The sequence below is a fragment of the Asparagus officinalis genome, chromosome 8, assembly GCF_001876935.1.
Source record: "Asparagus officinalis chromosome 8, Aspof.V1, whole genome shotgun sequence".
In the NCBI taxonomy this organism is placed as follows: Eukaryota; Viridiplantae; Streptophyta; class Magnoliopsida; order Asparagales; family Asparagaceae; genus Asparagus; species Asparagus officinalis.
Genome location: NC_033801.1, coordinates 21,455,367 through 21,475,060, shown reverse-complemented (window position 1 = coordinate 21,475,060; position 19,694 = coordinate 21,455,367). Strand labels below are relative to the sequence as shown.

The window sequence follows — 19,694 nt, the reverse complement described above, 5'->3', positions numbered from 1 at the left end:
TCTGGCTCAATGTTGATGTTAATCATCGTTGACACAAATGCATTCTCCGTTGTATCAATAGATGATTCAATCTCAGCCTCAGTGCTCTTATCTTTCTCGTTAGGAGTTTCATTTGTTGAAACACTGCTTACAGGAGTTTCATTCTTTAAAATTCCAACGGAATCAGGACTATTTGCAGACACAAAGCTATCGACAACCCGAACACCTGCTTCGTTATCAGGACAGCTATCACTCTCTGCAGAAACCAACTCCTTGGTACATTCAGAATCCAAATTGTCACATGGGATCCCATAGTACTCAGAAACCATCATCTTATTCTCATTCACAACCTTCAAGTCGGGGAACTCAATCTTGTCTAACTCACAACCACCATCGTCATTTTCCATATCATTTGATGATTTCTCACGAGGTGTTATAGCGAGAACCTCAGGAAGAGCACCGGTGTACGAGATGGATAATTGGATGAATCCAGATGGAGAGTGGAAGAGATCAGTGGACGAGAGAGAAAACTCTTCAACGAGCTTGCCATTGGCTACAACGACATCCGACAACGGTACGAGAGCGAAACCCAAGAGCTGGTCTTCAAGATAGTTCTTGACCCTACTCAACATCCAAACCTCACATTTGAGGGACGAATCGATAGTTCGAACATTAAGCTGGAGATTCTGATTGAAAACAGGGTTCCGCCCCCCTCCGTTGATGGTTTGGGTGGAGACTGAGGAATCGGGGTCGCTAGTGAGGCAAATCTTAGCATAAACATCTTGTTTATGGTAAATGCATATGTTCTGGATATCACGAGCCTCATGTATGAAAACATCAAGGGAACCAATGTATCCTTCAGGGTTTTTTGATGTTAGGGTTTCGGCGCTTTTGCTCTCGGAATTGGGCTTGATGGGCTCAGGCCTCTTGAGCTTCTCAGGCTCGGCCATGGCAGTAGGGGAATCGAAGGCTGCGGAAAAGGGCTTGTAGGATTCCATAGCTAGCTCAACAAAGAACTATCCTTAGCTTACTAAAAGCAGGAATTGGCAAAGTAACTGCCAACTACTTCACTAAAACCCTAAATCAGCACAAATTTATGAACCCAAAATGGAACATAACAGTCTATCACAAAGATAGTAGAACCCTAACAAAGTGCAAATAAAGAAACTAAGAGCTCTTAGCAAAAACCCACAAGCAGAGTTGAACCCAGAAGCTCAAATTCCAAGTGAACAACAAACAATTGAAGCATGCAACAAATTCTCAGAACCTGCAGAAGAAAACCCAGTTCATAAAATCAAATAACGAACTAAAACCCACATCAAAAAGGTCCAAACAAAAATCAAATAAAAGAAAGAAAACATACCCAGAGAAGTTGAGGAGGAGCGCAAATTGAGCAATGAGGCTGAGTCTTTGAAGAGAGACCCTTATCAGAAGTCTAAAACCCAGGAGCCAATAATTAACGTGAAACTATATATTATTCTAATTTGTATGTATAATTGGAGGAAAAGGGAAAGGTAGGGGGGCTCAACAAAGGCAGAAAAGGGGTCGACCTTCTTTATCTCAAAAGTCAATAAATTTCAGTAGAAAAGTTATTTTTGGGGAGACCCCCAATTCAACTTCTTTTCGTCAAAGTCTCTTTTGTGCGGCAGCTCGTGACTCGAGAACCATCGTGTTTGCTGTTAGATTTTGTTGGGTACGGTGAATTTTGGCAGATAGGATATGGAATCAAAACGAGGAAAAATATCTGAAGATAGAAAGCGTACGTAACTTAGGGGGTGTTTGTTTGCATGCAAGTGAAAGATGAAAGTGAGAAAGTTACTTTCATTTAACAATTAAGGTGTTTGTTTTCATGTAAGTGGTTATGAAAGTGAGATGTAAGAAAGTTGCCACATAAGATTTAATGTAATTTTGACTTCCCCTAAAAAAATGGTGAAGTCACGTGAAAGTGACAAAAAGGTAACTAATTTAATTAAATGATTTTAATTATATTTTCTAATTAATCTTATTTTGCCACGTCATCTTCATATTACACTTTCGATAATAATTTAATTTTTCAAACAAACACTGTATTTCACTTACGTGTTGACATGAATGTAAAAGTCATTTGCAAAAAAAAAGTAACTTACATATTTTAAATTCACTTTCAGATTGTCAAACACCCCCTTAGGTTATGTATTTGTTGTAGTAGGATTTCTCGAAAATACGTAGTGAATCTCAGTTCATAGAACTCAGGATCTGACATATTTAATTGTGGCGCGTCTATACAGAAGCGTGCTCGCACACCGAACGAATCTGTAATCATAGGAGAAGAGAACCAACCTCACACGAGCACAATCCAAAACTGAAATACGACAGATCAATCACAAACACAAAGATATACGTGGTTCGACAATTTGCCTACGTCCACGGGGGTGAGGATGGGGAGATTCCAATTGTTGGATAGCATGTTCCTAATATGTTTCCTAATTTGTTTTGGTAACAGGTTATTGAGATTCCTAATCTGTTTTGGTAACAGGTTATTAGGAGTCCTAATCTGTTTTGTTTTTGGTTTTAGAATTTCTAGTATGTTTTTGGTTTTAGGATTTCTATATATATAGAACGATTGAAAGTGAGAATTAAGCAGCGAATTGGGGATATTTGGAGCGCAGAAAAGAAGTATTTTCTGAGCTATTGATTAGGGTTTTGTTTGGAGAGAATTAGAGATTTGTTGGTGAGATTAATTAGTGAGTTCGAGTGATTTGTAATCTTAATTTGCACTCTTCTTCTCTATTAGTGAAAACCACATCCCCTTCTTGCCCCGTGGACGTAGGCAACTTGCCGAACCACGTTAAAATTGTTTGTTTGAGTTTGTATCATTATTGTTTGATTTGAGTTGTCTTCTCTCTCGGTGTTTGGTTTGGTTCCTTGGTGCATAACAAGTGATCCACCGCGCATAATAAGTGGTATCAGAGCTTGGGCTATGCTTGGGCTAATTGGAGGAGTAGATCACTTTGGAAGTTCGTCTAGAGCTTCGGTTGGTGATAAAGGTGGGATTTTTCCTATTTGTGGATCTCGTTTCCGTCATGTGGGGTGAGATCTTTCGAAGACTTTTGCTAGGGTTTCAATTGGAGGTAAAAATCTCTCATTTATAAGTTTGGATTTATTCTTCGTTTGTTCCGCATTGGTTTGTTGGTGCTTTGAGAATTATGGCTGAGAAAGAAGGATTTGAGGCTGGGATATTTGATTGTTGATACGGTGCATTGGATTATTGAGAAGTGCCTTGACCTTCATATTGAAGTCCTTTGAGCACATTGGTATGAGCAAAGAGACCGACGTCGAGTTTGGCACTTCTATCCATCGATTGAGTGGTCTTCTAGGTGGTGTTCATTCAGGTATTTTGGGGTCTTCCAAAAAGGCATCATTGAAAGATAATCGATATTTGGTTTCCTATGTTGGGGATTGTACTAGGCATTTGTGGGTTGAAACAAAGTCCTGTTTGTTTGAAGTCCTAGTAGTCAACAATAGTTGAAGGAAGTGTATTGGCAGAAAAGGAATTCGTTGTTCTGATTTTAGTAGGGGTTCTTTCTTGTATTTATGCCGAGCTCACGGCAGTTTGAGACACTTCATTAGAGAGGAGACATTGGGACGACGAGATAAGATGACAATTTTGATGGATCGTTCCTTACTGGAGGAGGATCGATGTTTGTTGTCGAGCATTGGATTGCAGAGGAGTTTTGGAGCTCCGGCATATTTGAGTCATCTTAGTCATAGGTTGCCGACTGCTGCGTTTGGAGTTATTGGATCTGGTGGAGCTGCTTCAGATTTTAAGTTACGTCAAATGTTTGGTTGCCCAGTATTTTGTCACATCGAGGATGTAAGATTTGATCCGATAGCACATTTAGGATTCAAAGGCTCGTTTGGTTATCAGTAGGGAGACTCTGATTTTGTTCTAAGCAGGTATGTCACATTTGACTCTCGGCAGGTGGAGAGTGTTGATCAGATTATTGGGATATCGTAGCGGGTGGAGGGTGATGCTACTCCACATTGGGTGGAGATTACTCTACATATTCCAGATCATACTGCATCGTTTGGGATTCCAGCTGAGGTGACACAGTTTGGGGATCATTTGGATTTGGATGCAGATGATGAGTTGATACCGATATTTGGAGTTTGTTCGTATTCTCGTTTGGGTTCTCGACTTGTTGTGGATTGAGTCCGGTGTCGTGGATTTGTTCCACTTCGTACTGGATGCAACAAGTAAGACGTTTGGTTGATATTAGTGTCGGCTCAGTTTTAGAAAAACTTCGCCGATGTGAAGAATTGTTGGATAGCAGGTTCTTAATATGTTTCCTAATTTATTTTGGTAACAGGTTATTGAGATTCCTAATCTGTTTTGATAACAGGTTATTAGGATTCCTAATCTGTTTTGTTTTTTGTTTTAGAATTCCTAGTATGTTTTTGGTTTTAGGATTTCTATATATATAGAACGATTGGAAGAGAGAATTGAGCAGCGAATTGGGGATATTTAGAGCACAGAAAAAAGATATTTTCTGAGCTATTGGTTAGGGTTTTGTTTGGAGATTATTAGAGATTTGTTGGTGAGATTAATTAGTGAGTTTGAGTGATTTGTAATCTTAGTTTATACTCTTCTTCTCTAATAGTGAAAACCTAATCCCCTTCTTGCCCCGTAGACATAGGCAACTTGCCGAACCACGTTAAAATTATTTGTTTGAGTTTGTGTCATTATTGTTTGATTTGAGTTGTCTTCTCTCTCGGTGTTTGGTTTGGTTCCTTGGCGCACAACAAATGGTCCGCCGCGCACAACGTTTAATATCGTGAATGTGAGATTACTTAATACTTTCTCTAGGATTTCTATCGGTCTGTTATTCATGCGTTCCATAGGATTAGAAATGTCCGACTTAATTTCGAGTTGGCAATACTAGAAAATGAGAGGCAAATCCCGAGTGGCATATAAAAGAGACCGTTGTTGAATTTTAACATAATTGATATAAAACATAATAATTCATGACATATGATGCCGAAGTTGAAAAAAATTAATAATAAATATAGACAAGCATTATTTCTTAAAAATAAAAGCAAGCAACTGTTATTTGTTGCGCTTGCATGCTACAACTATCATATATGTTTTGAAATGTCAATAGCAATAGATATCTAGACAGTCGAATTTAGAGATAAATGACTTTGAGAAGTTCTTTTGGTTTTCCACTAGATATTGATTTAGAAGTTATATTAGTTTTTCACCAGACGGGACGGATTTATTCAATAGCCTTTTAAACTCCTTTATCCTTCTGAATAGGTTGTGATTTTTGTTTCTACAAATATTTGAATTTCCAGTAAGTTTTCAAAATAAGATAATCAATTGATCATCATACTCCCTTTAAAAGCATGAGTTCGGAAAATCTTTTTTAGACAAATATACATCTTTATAGTTTGAACTATCTTGTCTATAATCAAATTCTAATTTTCAATGGTCAATATTACCCTTCATTATTTTGAATATTTTATTTATATCTTAATCTATCCTAATCATAATCATATCTTATCCTAATCCTATGTGGACCATGTTTAGCTTAACAATTTAAAAAAACTAATATTAATAAAATATATAAAACATAAAAATGATATTAGTTTGTTAAGATAAAGAAATTATAAGTAGATAACATATTATAATACATGAAGTATTGCAAAAAAATCATAAAAAATTTTAAAATTGCAGAAAAGACCCTGAAAAGTTCAAAATTATAAAAATCATCCAAATGTCTCAAAACTTAAAATAAAAAACATGAAATTAAAAAATTAACATCAGTTTGCAAAGAATTTAAAATTTACAGTTAACACCTCAATGTCTTAAAAATTATAGAAACACCCTCAAAAGTTTAAATTACAGACAAGCACATTAAAATTCTAAAATTTTAAAACTTACAAACAACACAGATGAATTCAAGAGATTACCATGATACACCTAAAATTTTTGACATTTAAATTTAAATTTTTTAATTAACACCATCAATATCTCCTCAAAAATTATAGAAACACCTTTAAAAGTTTAAATTATAAAAAATCACCCTAAAATTCTAAAATTTATAAATAACATAAGATGAATTCAAGATATTACCCTTAGACACCTAAAAAATTAAAATTTGCCAAAATTAACCTCAAAATTTTTAAAAAACTCCTTCAAAATTTAAAAATCGTAAAAAAACTCTAAATTTTCAAAATTTTTAACTAGCACACATCAAATTTGTCGATTGGTAGACCGCTGAAATTTAATATTTTTCAAAATTAATCTATAGTTTTAATAATTGTAAAAGACACCTTCAAAATTTTAGAGTTACAAGAAATATACTAACATTTAAAAAATTACCACCAACACATGAAACATAGAATTTACAACTACCAAACTTAAAAGTAAATTTTTTTAAAAACTCTTTCAAAATTTTAAAAATTATAAATCACACCCTCAAAGTTCAAAACCACAAAAATGGGCTAAAATTTTAAAACTTGGCAAAGAAAAGTGTAATTGTTTGGTATTTTTCATATATATATATATTAAAATTTCTAATTTAGGGATTTACTATCCATTTTCAGCATCTAAGAATAGTCTAAGTTGATACTGGTAAACAAAAACAATAAGAATTGATTAAAAACATCCGGTTAATGGATAAAATTTTTAAAAATATTATAGATTAAAAATTATCGGCACTATATAAATTAAAGTAATTTCATATAATTTTAGTAATAAGTTGGGGTAGCCAAAATACATTCGTAACATTAATTGATAGATGTTTAAATCCATAGAAATGATAAAACACTATAATATTATACCTTAGCATTAATTGATTTTAATTTAGAAACTTTAATCTTTGACGTTAATAATATTTATAGGGTAAAAGAATACAAGGAATTACATATGGAGAAACTATTAGAATATTTAGAGATAACTTTAAAAGAATTGAGTTATTTCCATTGCAAATGGGAAAGTGATGGAAATAAATCTAAAATTCAGAAAACGTCAATGAATCACTTGAATTGGCATTAACATAAGACATATCTATTAATGAAGCACTGAATGAGTTACATTAAAAAATAATTTAATAACTTTATCCTAATCAAAGAAAAAATCTTCATGGAAGACATAAGAAAAATTAGTAAGTATTCATAAATTTCATACTGTGTTCTTCAAATTAAATATTAATATTATAATCTAAGAGAAATTGGTAATGAATAATGCATGTATTTATTTTAGATCTTTATGGAAAATGACAGGGATAGAGCAAAGATAATATTATTTTATTGGATGCACATCAGAAGAATTCATTTTAGAGGAAAATAAAGAGATAGCTTCTAATTTATTTAAGTAATAAATTAGGAACACAAAGAATTTTATATATATGAAATTAATATTTATTCTCATTGAAATAGAAAAAAAAATCAAAGTCTATATTTTGAGCAGTTTGTGTTGAACATCATAAGTACATTTGACTTCTTTGTAGAGTTAAATGAGATGATAAAAAATTAATGAGCCCAGGAAAGATAATAGCATAAAAAATACAAAATTAGTCTGATGTCACAATTGATGTAGATGATAAAGACAATACTCTAGAATTGCCCGAGAAATGATAAATGATAAACCTGAAGAAGGATTGATCTTAACTTAATAAAAAATAAAATAGAAGAAATAAAAAACAATATTTTCTGAATATTTTATAGGATAGTTTAATTATTTTGAGTGAAATTAGGAATCTTTAGAAGGGAGTTTCATGAATTTTTTTAGTACTTTTATATTCTTGTGTGGATGTTTTTATCATATAAAAGTATACTAGAGTTAGTATTAATCTTTAATTTATATTTTTTTATGAAGTCTATAAATGATTAGGAATAAACTTCATATTCTCTTTTGCATCGTTTTAACATACTTTAAATCAACCATTTTGCCATATTGGTTTTAAATATTCACCTTCCTTGTATAACACTATTTTAATATTTTTTACTTTGCAATGCTATACTTTCTCAAATAAAGCTTAGTTTCATATCGGTCAAAAATAATATGAAAATTCAAATTATTTTTAAATTATATTTATTTTTTGTCAATTCAAATATCAATATGAAAATTTTAATTGGGTGTATCCCATTTAAACAAACATAAAAAAATAATCGGGATGTAAGAGTTTAAAGAAAAAATGAGCACAAACTGTCAAAAATACTTAATTATGGTATTAAATCACGTGCATTGCACGTGTGTAAAAACTAGTAATTCTAAATCTATAACATCTAAAAGTATATTATTTTCTATTAAAACATACAAATTCATAAAGAAAGTGGTAATCCCATCCTAACGGAACTAGTATATTTGTGATTTTCTCTAGTCTTTATTTGTACATCCGGAAAAGTTGTCAATCGTTTCAAAAGTCAATAAATATTCTCAATATCCTAAGATTATCTGAATCTGAATTCTTTCTTCTCTTATAGTAATTTGGAACGATAAAATATTATGATGCTTAAATATTCAAGTATAATTGCAAATATATCATGTAACAATTGCATTTAAGTTCCATAAAAAAACAATAGTATCTATCATCTTTGTTAGTGAAGAATCTTCATAAGCAATTCTTAAAAACATTTTGCTTTTATTTGCGCTTATCCCTCGCTACTCCAAAATACCCAACTTTTTTCTCTTTATTATTTGAAAGTCTCTCACTTCTTTCTCCTCATTTGGACTTGAGAGATCGTCCTTTCTTCTTCTCTGTGTTGGGAATTTATCAAATAAATAAAGATTATAGCATGAATTTAAATCCGGAAATTAAATAAATAATACATCAAAGATAGATAAATTAGAGAAACAGGCCTGACGGGAGCAGTCGTGTAAACACTGCCCTAGAAGATTGAGGACCCGCCTATCGCCCTGGCGCAGATGATCCCTTCTCCCCTAGCGGTAAAAACCCCCGGAAACGGCCCGGCCTCTGCACTCGGGCGAGAGTGCAGAGCTTCAGCTCAGATGAAGAAGTTGCCCATAAAGTAAAACTAAAGTATAGATGGAAATGATATGTAGAGGAGAAAAGAAAACAAGATAAGTTTTCCACATTTTTCTTCATGTTTCTTGAGCTCAACATATGTTGTTTATATAGGGGTTGAAAAGAGCCGTTACAAAATCCCTCAATAAATTTCGTAACGTTCGTCATAATGTATAGTCATTATGCCCATTTTAATTACAAATTAAAACACATTAAAATATATTTTAATTGTATATTTTAATTACAAAATTTTATAGAATTCATTTAAGGCAAAATTGCCTTTTCCCCTTTAATCAGGTATTGATGAAAACACACACAATACGCTTCATCTATTGAGCAAAGCGGGTTGAGCGTTAAAGGCCATGCTCACAATAAACCGACTCATGAGAGTTTCTAGGGGTTAGCCCAGCCCCCCCTAACCGCGGCCATCACTGTTCCTCTCACGTAGGTAAGTCCTCAAATGGTACTATAGCTGTTTATTTAATACCCCCTACAATACACGCGTTGGACTTATTAAGAGTAAAACTCAGCCTAGCCAGCTGTATCATAAGAGCATCGTCATCATAGAGAAGGGGTAGTAGCAAATGCTACATAATGATATATAAATATATCTAGGTCGATGCTCCACACGAGTGTCACTAGTCCAGCTTGTTTCTACCACATTGAACCGACATTGGGACTACGTCTCCAAATAAGGGTTGGGTTGCCGCTGTCAGTGACCTCATCTATGGGCTTAACCCCATCTCCCTCGATGAATCCAGAACCACACTCCTGGATAATCCCTTAGTCAAAGGGTCATCAAGATTCTTTTCACAGACTTTACAAAGTCTAGAATCATAACTTTGCCTAGCAGGCGTTGTATTTATTTATCAAGTTCTTATTTTGTAATTAGTCCATCATATTGTTTGAAATTGACATTAGGTCATGATCTATGATCATAAAAGATCATAGTCTATGTCTGAAGAGATTGACCTTAATATCTGAACATTTCAAACTAATGTGGAACTAAAAATTCTGCAGTTATGCATATGCACATACATGAATGAAATTAATAATAGATACATGCAGAGCATAATAGGATTTCGTATCTTAAAATATATTTTCGTACTTCATAATTCAAATGCATAAAATTTTTAAAATTCTTCTATTATAAGAGGTTGCAAATTAGTTGCCTACAAATGAGACCTTCCAAATTTAAATTGGTTGCCTACAAGTGAGACCTTCCAAATTTAAATTGGTTGTCTACAAAAGAAACCTTCCAATTTTATGTTGCCATTTTCTAGTACCACCTCTTATACAAATAATAATAATAATAATAATATTTGTACATACGTGCTTTAAAATTTTCAAGTGCATTCTTGCATAAAACCTTGCAATTAATCATGTAACAAATGCAAGTTATCCAAAAGACATATGAACATTTATTGCAATATCCATCATAATGCAATAAAAGAGATGGACTTTACATTTGAAGACTTGAACAATATCCATCATAATGCAATAAAAAGAGATGAACTTTACATATGAAGATTTGAACAATATCCATCATAATGCAATAAAAAGAGATGAACTTTACATATGAAGATTTGAACAATATCCATCATAATGCAATAAAAAGAGATGAACTTTACATATGAAGATTTGAACAATATCCATCATAATGCAATAAAAAGAGATGAACTTTACATATGAAGATTTGAACAATATCCATCATAATGCAATAAAAAGAGATGAACTTTACATATGAAGATTTGAACAATATCCATCATAATGCAATAAAAAGAGATGAACTTTACATATGAAGATTTGAACAATATCCATCATAATGCAATAAAAAGAGATGAACTTTACATATGAAGATTTGAACAATATCCATCATAATGCAATAAAAAGAGATGAACTTTACATATGAAGATTTGAACAATATCCATCATAATGCAATAAAAAGAGATGAACTTTACATATGAAGATTTGAACAATATCCATCATAATGCAATAAAAAGAGATGAACTTTACATATGAAGATTTGAACAATATCCATCATAATGCAATAAAAAGAGATGAACTTTACATATGAAGATTTGAACAATATCCATCATAATGCAATAAAAAGAGATGAACTTTACATATGAAGATTTGAACAATATCCATCATAATGCAATAAAAAGAGATGAACTTTACATATGAAGATTTGAACAATATCCATCATAATGCAATAAAAAGAGATGAACTTTACATATGAAGATTTGAACAATATCCATCATAATGCAATAAAAAGAGATGAACTTTACATATGAAGATTTGAACAATATCCATCATAATGCAATAAAAAGAGATGAACTTTACATATGAAGATTTGAACAATATCCATCATAATGCAATAAAAAGAGATGAACTTTACATATGAAGATTTGAACAATATCCATCATAATGCAATAAAAAGAGATGAACTTTACATATGAAGATTTGAACAATATCCATCATAATGCAATAAAAAGAGATGAACTTTTATAACATCAAATCAATAATACTAATAGATAAACAAATATATAGTTAAAGCAATTACATTTTCTTTGTGTTAACAACAACTATAAAATTCCTCTGTTTTTTTTTAAACAGTAACAAAAACTTTTTTTTTAACAAAAAGTTAATTAATAGATAAGCAATTTAGTATCAATTTTCTTTTTGTTTTGTTTTTAAATTCGGATGAACAGTACTATCTCAAATGAACAGTAACTTTAAAAATTATTTTTCCGGATTTAAACCTTCCAAATTTAAATTGGTTGCCTACAAGTGAGACCTTCCAAATTTAAATTGGTTGTCTACAAAAGAAACCTTCCAATTTTATGTTGCCATTTTCTAGTACCACCTCTTATACAAATAATAATAATAATAATAATAATAATTATACATACGTGCTTTAAGTTTTTCAAGTGCATTCTTGCATAAAACCTTGCAATTAATCATAAAACAAATGCAAGTTATCTAAAAGGACATATAAACATTTATTGCAATATCCATCATAACACAATAAAAGAGATGAACTTTACATTTGAAGATTTGAAATATAATCCACCATATAAAATAGAATTTTAAAAGATGCACCTCTTTGATTTGGTTCGCTCATATATTGATCATTTATCATTAGGCAATATATGATGCAAGAAACGTAATTAAATAAATGCATATGAATTTTTTTTTCTTCCATAATTCCGGTCCTATTATTCCAAACCAAAAACTCCTAAAGTGAAAAGATTAAAGTTTTACCCGGGTAGTTAGCCAGGTAAGGATAAATAAATAAAGATTATAGCATGAATTTAAACCCGGAAATTAAATAAATAATACATCAAAGATAGATAAATTAGAGAAACATGCCTGACGGGAGCAGTCGTGTAAACACTGCCCTAGAAGATTGAGGACCCGCCTATCGCCCTGACGCAGATGATCCCTTCTCCCCTAGCGGTAAAAACCCCCGGAAACGGCCCGGCCTCTGCACTCGGGCGAGAGTGCAGAGCTTCAGCTCAGATGAAGAAGTTGCCCATAAAGTCATCTGCTGCAGACAGCTGCCACTTAAGTTGCTGAACAAATCTGCATTCACTTTTACCACCTTCTGTATTAAGCTTATTAGATGCATAAATACACTAAAATATGGAATTATTAATAATAGAAGGTACCATATTGATAGGTTAAAGAAATAAAAGCATTAAACCATGAAAAAATCCAGATATTTCAAAGCATTTATGCATCTAGAGTTTGTTCTCTTTATTCTTGTCAAAACCATGCTATGAAATTTTCAAAAAATGTGCATTGCTGTAAATTTATAGCATGTGTCAAATGCGTGCATATTCACTAGCACAAGGGGATAAATGTAGGTTTTAGATGATTATAACAAATATAAACTAGGCTTTTAGAAACCAATAAAGGTTCTTTGATATTCGTAACTTGCAATCTGATACTTGCTCTAACTTTACAAGTTTTTTCAGCATTATGAACCAAAAATGTTTAAATGAACAGTAACATTTTTTAATAAAATGAACAGTACCATTTTTAATAAATGAACATTAAAAGTGTTTTTAAATTAACAATAACGTTTTTTTTAATAAATAAATGAACAGTAACATCCTTTAAAAAATGAACAGTAACATTCATTAAAATGAATGAACAGTAGCACCATTTTTTTAAAGATGAACAGTAACGTTCATTAAAATAAATAAACAATAAAGTTTTTTAAAAAAAAATTAAAAACTGTTTTAAATGAACAGAAATGTTTTTTAAATAAAATTAAAAACTATTTTTTTTAATGAACAGTAAAATCTTTATTTTTGGAATGAACAGTAAAAGTTTTATTTATATATATATATTAACAAAAAGTTAATTAATAGATAAGCAATTTAGTATCAATTTTCTTTTTGTTTTGTTTTTAAATTCGGATGAACAGTACTATCTCAAATGAACAGTAACTTTAAAAATTATTTTTCCGGATTTAAATCAAAAGCTATAAACATATCAATCTTCTAAATTGTTGGGAATTTATCAAATAAATAAAGATTATAGCATGAATTTAAACCCGGAAATTAAATAAATAATACATCAAAGATAGATAATATAAATTAGAGAAACAGGCCTGACGGGAGCAGTCGTGTAAACACTGCCCTAGAAGATTGAGGACCCGCCTATCGCCCTGGCGCAGATGATCCCTTCTCCCCTAGCGGTAAAAACCCCCGGAAACGGCCCGGCCTCTGCACTCGGGCGAGAGTGCAGAGCTTCAGCTCAGATGAAGAAGTTGCCCATAAAGTAAAACTAAAGTATAGATGAAAATGATATGTAGAGGAGAAAAGAAAACAAGATAAGTTTTTCACATTTTTCTTCATGTTTCTTGAGCTCAACATATGTTGTTTATATAGGGGTTGAAAAGAGCCGTTACAAAATCCCTCAATAAATTTCGTAACGTTCGTCATAATGTATAGTCATTATGCCAATTTTAATTACAAATTAAAACACATTAAAACATATTTTAATTGCATATTTTAATTACAAAATTTATTAGAATTCATTAAGGCAAAATTGCATTTTCTTTAAAAATATCCAACACTCTGGTATACAAGTTGACAGATAATGCTTCAAAAAAGTTTCTAATTTTGTAGAATATTTTTATACAATTATCCACATAGTGTTGGTCAGTATTTTTCTAAGATTTAATAGTGAATAAGGAATGGGTACATGTAGGGAGAGAGGACAATGATGGCAGTAAAGTTTGAAATTTGATGATGGAAAAAGGCCAAAAGAGCCGGACTATGATGGCTCATGGGATCATTAGTGGTTGTCAAGTCGCTTTCAATGCTCTTGTTTGCAGTTCGTCTTGTCTCTATACATCTCAAAGTCTGACTACTTAATTGAATTATGGATGTAATTTATAAGTTCATACTATGAATCAAAGGTGAGGTCTCAAAATATCTTGGACGGTGCACATGACTACAAGTTCATGTATCACGCTGAGCATGTTAGAGGTGTGAGCACAATTTTTTTTTCCTTCTTCAATATCTAATTAAGCTAATTTCAAAACTGTATATATTATTAGCAGTCTTTTTCTTTTTCTTTCCTTTTTTTTGGGTCTTATAAGAGTTTTTAAGTTGAGCATTAATTAATCTTAAGTAATCCTTTATGAGGTAAAAACCTATGGGGTTTAGGATTGGAATTGTACTTGAGCTTCGCTGCGGATTAGGTTTGGGCTTGGGGATTGGACCTTGGATCATGGGCAGGTTCACTTTGCATTTCTATACTAGATTGGTTCTACGCGATCAAGATGATCACTAAGAATCTAGTTATGTAACTAATGTACGCACGAACCGCTGTATTTCAAATATTTTTTTTCCTAAAAGCAATTCGATCTCGTGGTTTCTGCACACATGTAGACCAAATTTTGCTTTAAATTCAGCACTTCGGGTTTGTTTGGTTAACCAGAAATAGAGTGGCAGCGGTAAATATTGCAATCAAGTTTTTATTTTTAGTATTTCGTAAGCAACAAAGTTACTCGGGAAATATTACCAGATCTCATTAGTAGAAAAGAGTTGTAGCATATCAAACAGTGCCTTGTATGAAACATTTGCTGCACGTGACATTCGTTTCAATTAGGATTTCATCATGCCTAACAGCCTCTAAGACGTATAACAGCTCGACCAGGCGATTTTTAAAGGATTTGGATCCTCTCTACTATAAAAAAAAAATAGTGGAGAGACCACCATTTTTAATCTCAATCGTTGATTACTTAGTAGACGGTTATGATACAATCTAAATCTAACACTTATCATATCTCCGTGTAGTGCGCTTATTCTTAATTTGCACTTAAAGAAAAAATCACAACCACCAACTAGATAATCAATGGTTGTGATTATGTAGTGTCTCCACTAACTTTTAGATAGTAAAAATGATCCGAATCCATTTTAAAACCAACGAGTCAAAAAAACCTACATCCGTCGCACCTTATTTTCATTTTCCTTTTTCCCCCTTTTTTTTCCTAAGGGAATATTATCACAAGTTAAAAAAATGCAAACTGTCTTGCTATAATCGATTGCTTGTGTCAATTATTATGTTCCCTTCTTGATGCTTGGTTCAGTTTTTGTAGAGTATTGATGAAACTTGCCATCTATGAGGAGACAGCTAGATTATTAGACAAATTGATTGTACTAGAAACTGTCGGTGATTATTTGATGCTCCTATTTTTATCAAATCGAATAATGAGCGTATGTATTCTTCTTACAAAGTTACTAGCCTGCATTATTTGTCTCCATGCCAAGAAAACAATCCGTATATAATGATGGGTTGCACTTCAGCCCATTAGAATTTCTCATTAGTCCGCCAAACGGCCTACGTTGAGCCCAATAAGGTAAATAGGCCTTTTTATTGAGCCAACAATATCATACATACAAATAATTTAGGGAAAAATGTGTCCACGCCCCAAAAACGAAAACTTCATGTGCTGCAGCCCCTCCTAGTTTCCCCCATATGGTTCAGCCCCTTAAAGTGTGACATTTTGTGCTGCAGCTCCTTCTTAACAATTATTACATGCCAGCTAAGCTAAAATCCCTAAAATAACCTTATCCCCTCTTCTCAATCCTTCAAACACAGTTCTCTCTCTCTCTCTCTCTCTCTCTCTCTCTCTCTCTCTCTTTAAAAAGCCCAGGCACCCAAGCCTCCCCCGAGTTCGCCTCCCCTCCTCTCCTCCGCCCGACCTCGTCGCGGTAGCTCGCCGTCGCTCCCCGTCTCGCCCTCGACTACGCCGGAGTTCGCCGCTGTGCCTACTACTTTTGAACCCTATAGTATGGTAGGCCGGAGGAGGATGACCAAGAAAAAAGAGTGCATGATGCCCAAGGACCAAGAAAAAAGAGTGCATGATGCCCAAGAAAAATGAAAATGAAGGGGCTGCAGGCACAAAGCCACTTTTTTTTTTGGAATTTGATGAGAAGCCACTACTTGTTAAGGAGATTGTTAGTCAAGATGGCGAAGAGATGCCTGTTGGGTTTGAAATTTTAAGAGGTGATCTTGGTGCTGGAGCTGAGGAAGGAGATGGCGAAGCCTTTTTTGATAAATTTGATGTTGGTATTCTTATCTTTGCTTGGATTTTGTCATGGAGTATTCTCCCTGAAGAAATGTTGAATGCCTTAACTTGCAGGGATTTGATGCTAAAATTTGATGTTGGTATTCTTATCTTCGCTTGGATTTCGTGTTCATGTTAGTTCTAATTCTAACTCAGTTCATGTTAGCTCTAAATAGTTAGTTCTAATTTAGAACTAACAAGAACCGAGTTAGAACTAACAGGAAATGAGTTAGAACTAACATAAACCCAGTTAGACCTAACATGAGTTAGAACTAACATAAACCCCAGTTAGACCTAACATGAGTTAGAACTAATTGGAAAGCTGGAGTCGTGCTCAAGCCGTGAAATCCTTGCCGTGTTGTTAACAACGTCGACACGATCACTGAAATCACCATATTCTTTCGATAATTAATTCACTAATCAATGCATAATGCGCATTTGGGAGTTTGCAGCATCTGCAGAAAGCTTTCTTGTGCCATTCCGTAACTATCACAATCCTGTGATTTGTTGTAATTATTTGTTGTTAGGTACTTGTTTGGTTGGAGCCCACGGTACCCAAATGAGAGAGGCGCACGGAGAGTGGTTAAAATTAGAACTAATGGGGTTAAAATTAGAACTAACTTGTTATAACATAAAACTAACTTAGTATAAAATAGAACTAACTTGGTATAAAATAGAACTAACGTGGTATAAAATAGAACTAACTTAGTATAAAAATAGAACTAACTCTGTAGCATGTTAGTTCTAATCTACACAGTGTTAGTTCTAATCTGCACAGTGTTAGTTCTATTATGTAGCGTGTTAGTTCCAATCTGCACAGTGTTAGTTCTATTCTGTAGCGTGTTAGTTCTAATTTGCACAGTGTTAGTTCTATTCTGTAACGTGTTAGTTCTAATCTGCACAGTGTTAGTTCTATTCTGTAGCGTGTTAGTTCTAATCTACACAGTGTTAGTTCTATTCTGTAGCGTGTTAGTTCTAATCTACACAGTGTTAGTTCTATTCTGTAGCGTGTTAGTTCTAATCTACACAGTGTTAGTTCTATTCTGTAGCGTGTTAGTTTTATTTTATACCGTGTTAGTTCTATTCTGTAGCGTGTTAGTTCTAATCTACACAGTGTTAGTTCTATTCTGTAGCGTGTTAGTTCTAATCTACACAGTGTTAGTTCTATTCTGTAGCGTGTTAGTTCTAATCTACACAGTGTTAGTTCTATTCTGTAGCGTGTTAGTTCTAATCTACACAGTGTTAGTTCTATTCTGTAGCGTGTTAGTTCTAATCTACACAGTGTTAGTTCTATTCTGTAGCGTGTTAGTTCTAATCAGCACAGTGTTAGTTCTATTCTATACCATGTTAGTTCTAATTTATACCACGTTAGTTCTATTTTATACCGCGTTAGTTCTAATTTATACCAAGTTAGTTCTAATTTATACCACGTTAGTTCTATTTTATACCGCGTTAGTTCTAATTTATACCAAGTCCCCATCAAACACCGATGATGGAAGTTACAATCTGACGACTTCCAGAAGGCTACAATTTGAGGACAATCTGTGCAAAGCTCTAGCAAAAGAGACTACAAATTGACGGTCTCTTCATATTAGAATGCAGATATCTCTCAAACCGTAAGGAATTTGGCAAAACGGAGGAAGCGAACCGAAGCCTTCGGCTCGGTTCGGATGGCCCCGTCTCGTCGAGATAGCCGATTTTCATATATAATTCGTCCAATTCCGACTTACGGTTTGAAAGTTATGACCTGTTCTTCGTAGCAAGCTCAGGAGCTCGCCTGCACTGCAAGACTGGACTTCATCAGAACATTGGACTTAGCCTGAAGCCCACCAAGCCCGCCTAAGGTTCGCCTCTGCATTACAGAGTCAAAGCGCACATGCTCAACTCTGCGTTTTCAACATCAAAACGCAGAGTTAATCGCTAAAACAGCACAACTGTGCGTTTTCAGCCTTTAAACAGGCTCAACTCTGCGTTTTCAATCTAGAAACGCAGAGTTAATCTCTAAAACAGCACAACTGTGCATTTTCAGCCTTTAAACAGGCTCAACTCTGCGTTTTCAGTCTAGAAACGCAGAGTTAATCTCTAAAACAGCACAACTGTGCGTTTTCAGCCTTTAAACAGGCTCAACTCTGCGTTTTCAGTCTAGAAACGCAGAGTTAATCTCTAAAACAGCACAACTGTGCGTTTTCAGCCTTTAAACAGGCCCAACTCTGCGTTTTTAGCCTAAAACGCAGAGTTCATCTCTAAAACGCATGCGGCCTGTGCGTTTCGACTCCCAGCGAGCGCCCAACTCTGCGTCTCATCTTTAAGACGCAGAGTTAAGGTCCGAACGCAAGCGGCCCTTGCGTTTTCAACTCCCAACAAGCGCCCAACTCTGCGTCTCATCAATAAGACGCAGAGTTAAGGCCCAGAACGCTGTTTTCGCCCTCCTCGCCGTCGCCACCTCCGCCCAGGCACCCAAGCCTCCCCCGAGTTCGCCTCCCCTCCTCTCCTCCGCCCGACCTCGTCGCGGTAGCTCGTCGCCGCTCCCCGTCTCGCCCTCGACTATGCCGGAGTTCGCCGCTGTGCCTACTACTTTTGAACCCTATAGTATGGTAGGCCGGAGGAGGATGACCAAGAGAAAAGAGTGCATGATGCCCAAGAAAAGTGAAAATGAAGGGACTGCAGGCACAAGGCCACTCTTATTTTTTGGAATTTAATGAGAAGCCATTGCTTGTTAAGGAGATTGTTAGTCAAGATGGCGAAGAGATGCCTGTTGGGTTTGAAATTTTAAGAGCTGATCTTGGTGCTGGAGCTGAGGAAGGAGATGGCGAAGCTTTTTTTGATAAATTTGATGTTGGTATTCTTATCTTTGCTTGGATTTTGTCATGGAGTATTCTCCCTGAAGAAATGTTGAATGCCTTAACTTGCAGGGATTTGATGCTAAAATTTGATGTTGGTATTCTTATATTCGCTTGGATTTCGTGTTCATGTTAGTTCTAATTCTAACTCAGTTCATGTTAGCTCTAAATAGTTAGTTCTAATTTAGAACTAACAAGAACCGAGTTAGAACTAACAGGAACTGAGTTAGAACTAACATAAACCCAGTTAGACCTAACATGAGTTAGAAC

The 19,694-nt window shown here is 34.0% G+C and overlaps 1 protein-coding gene across 1 annotated transcript in view; it reads right to left on the bottom strand.

Moving 5' to 3' along the window:
• The window catches only part of LOC109820344, a 1,984-nt gene extending 398 nt beyond the window's left edge, over positions 1 to 1,586 (bottom strand). The window contains exons 1-2 of the mRNA XM_020386472.1: positions 1,343 to 1,586; positions 1 to 1,246 (exon numbers count right to left, since the gene is read on the bottom strand). The exon at positions 1 to 1,246 is cut by the window's left edge and continues 398 nt beyond it. Of these exons, the coding sequence (XP_020242061.1) occupies positions 1 to 929 (929 nt within the window). The 5' untranslated portion in view covers positions 930 to 1,246; positions 1,343 to 1,586. The remainder of the gene's footprint in view (positions 1,247 to 1,342) is intronic.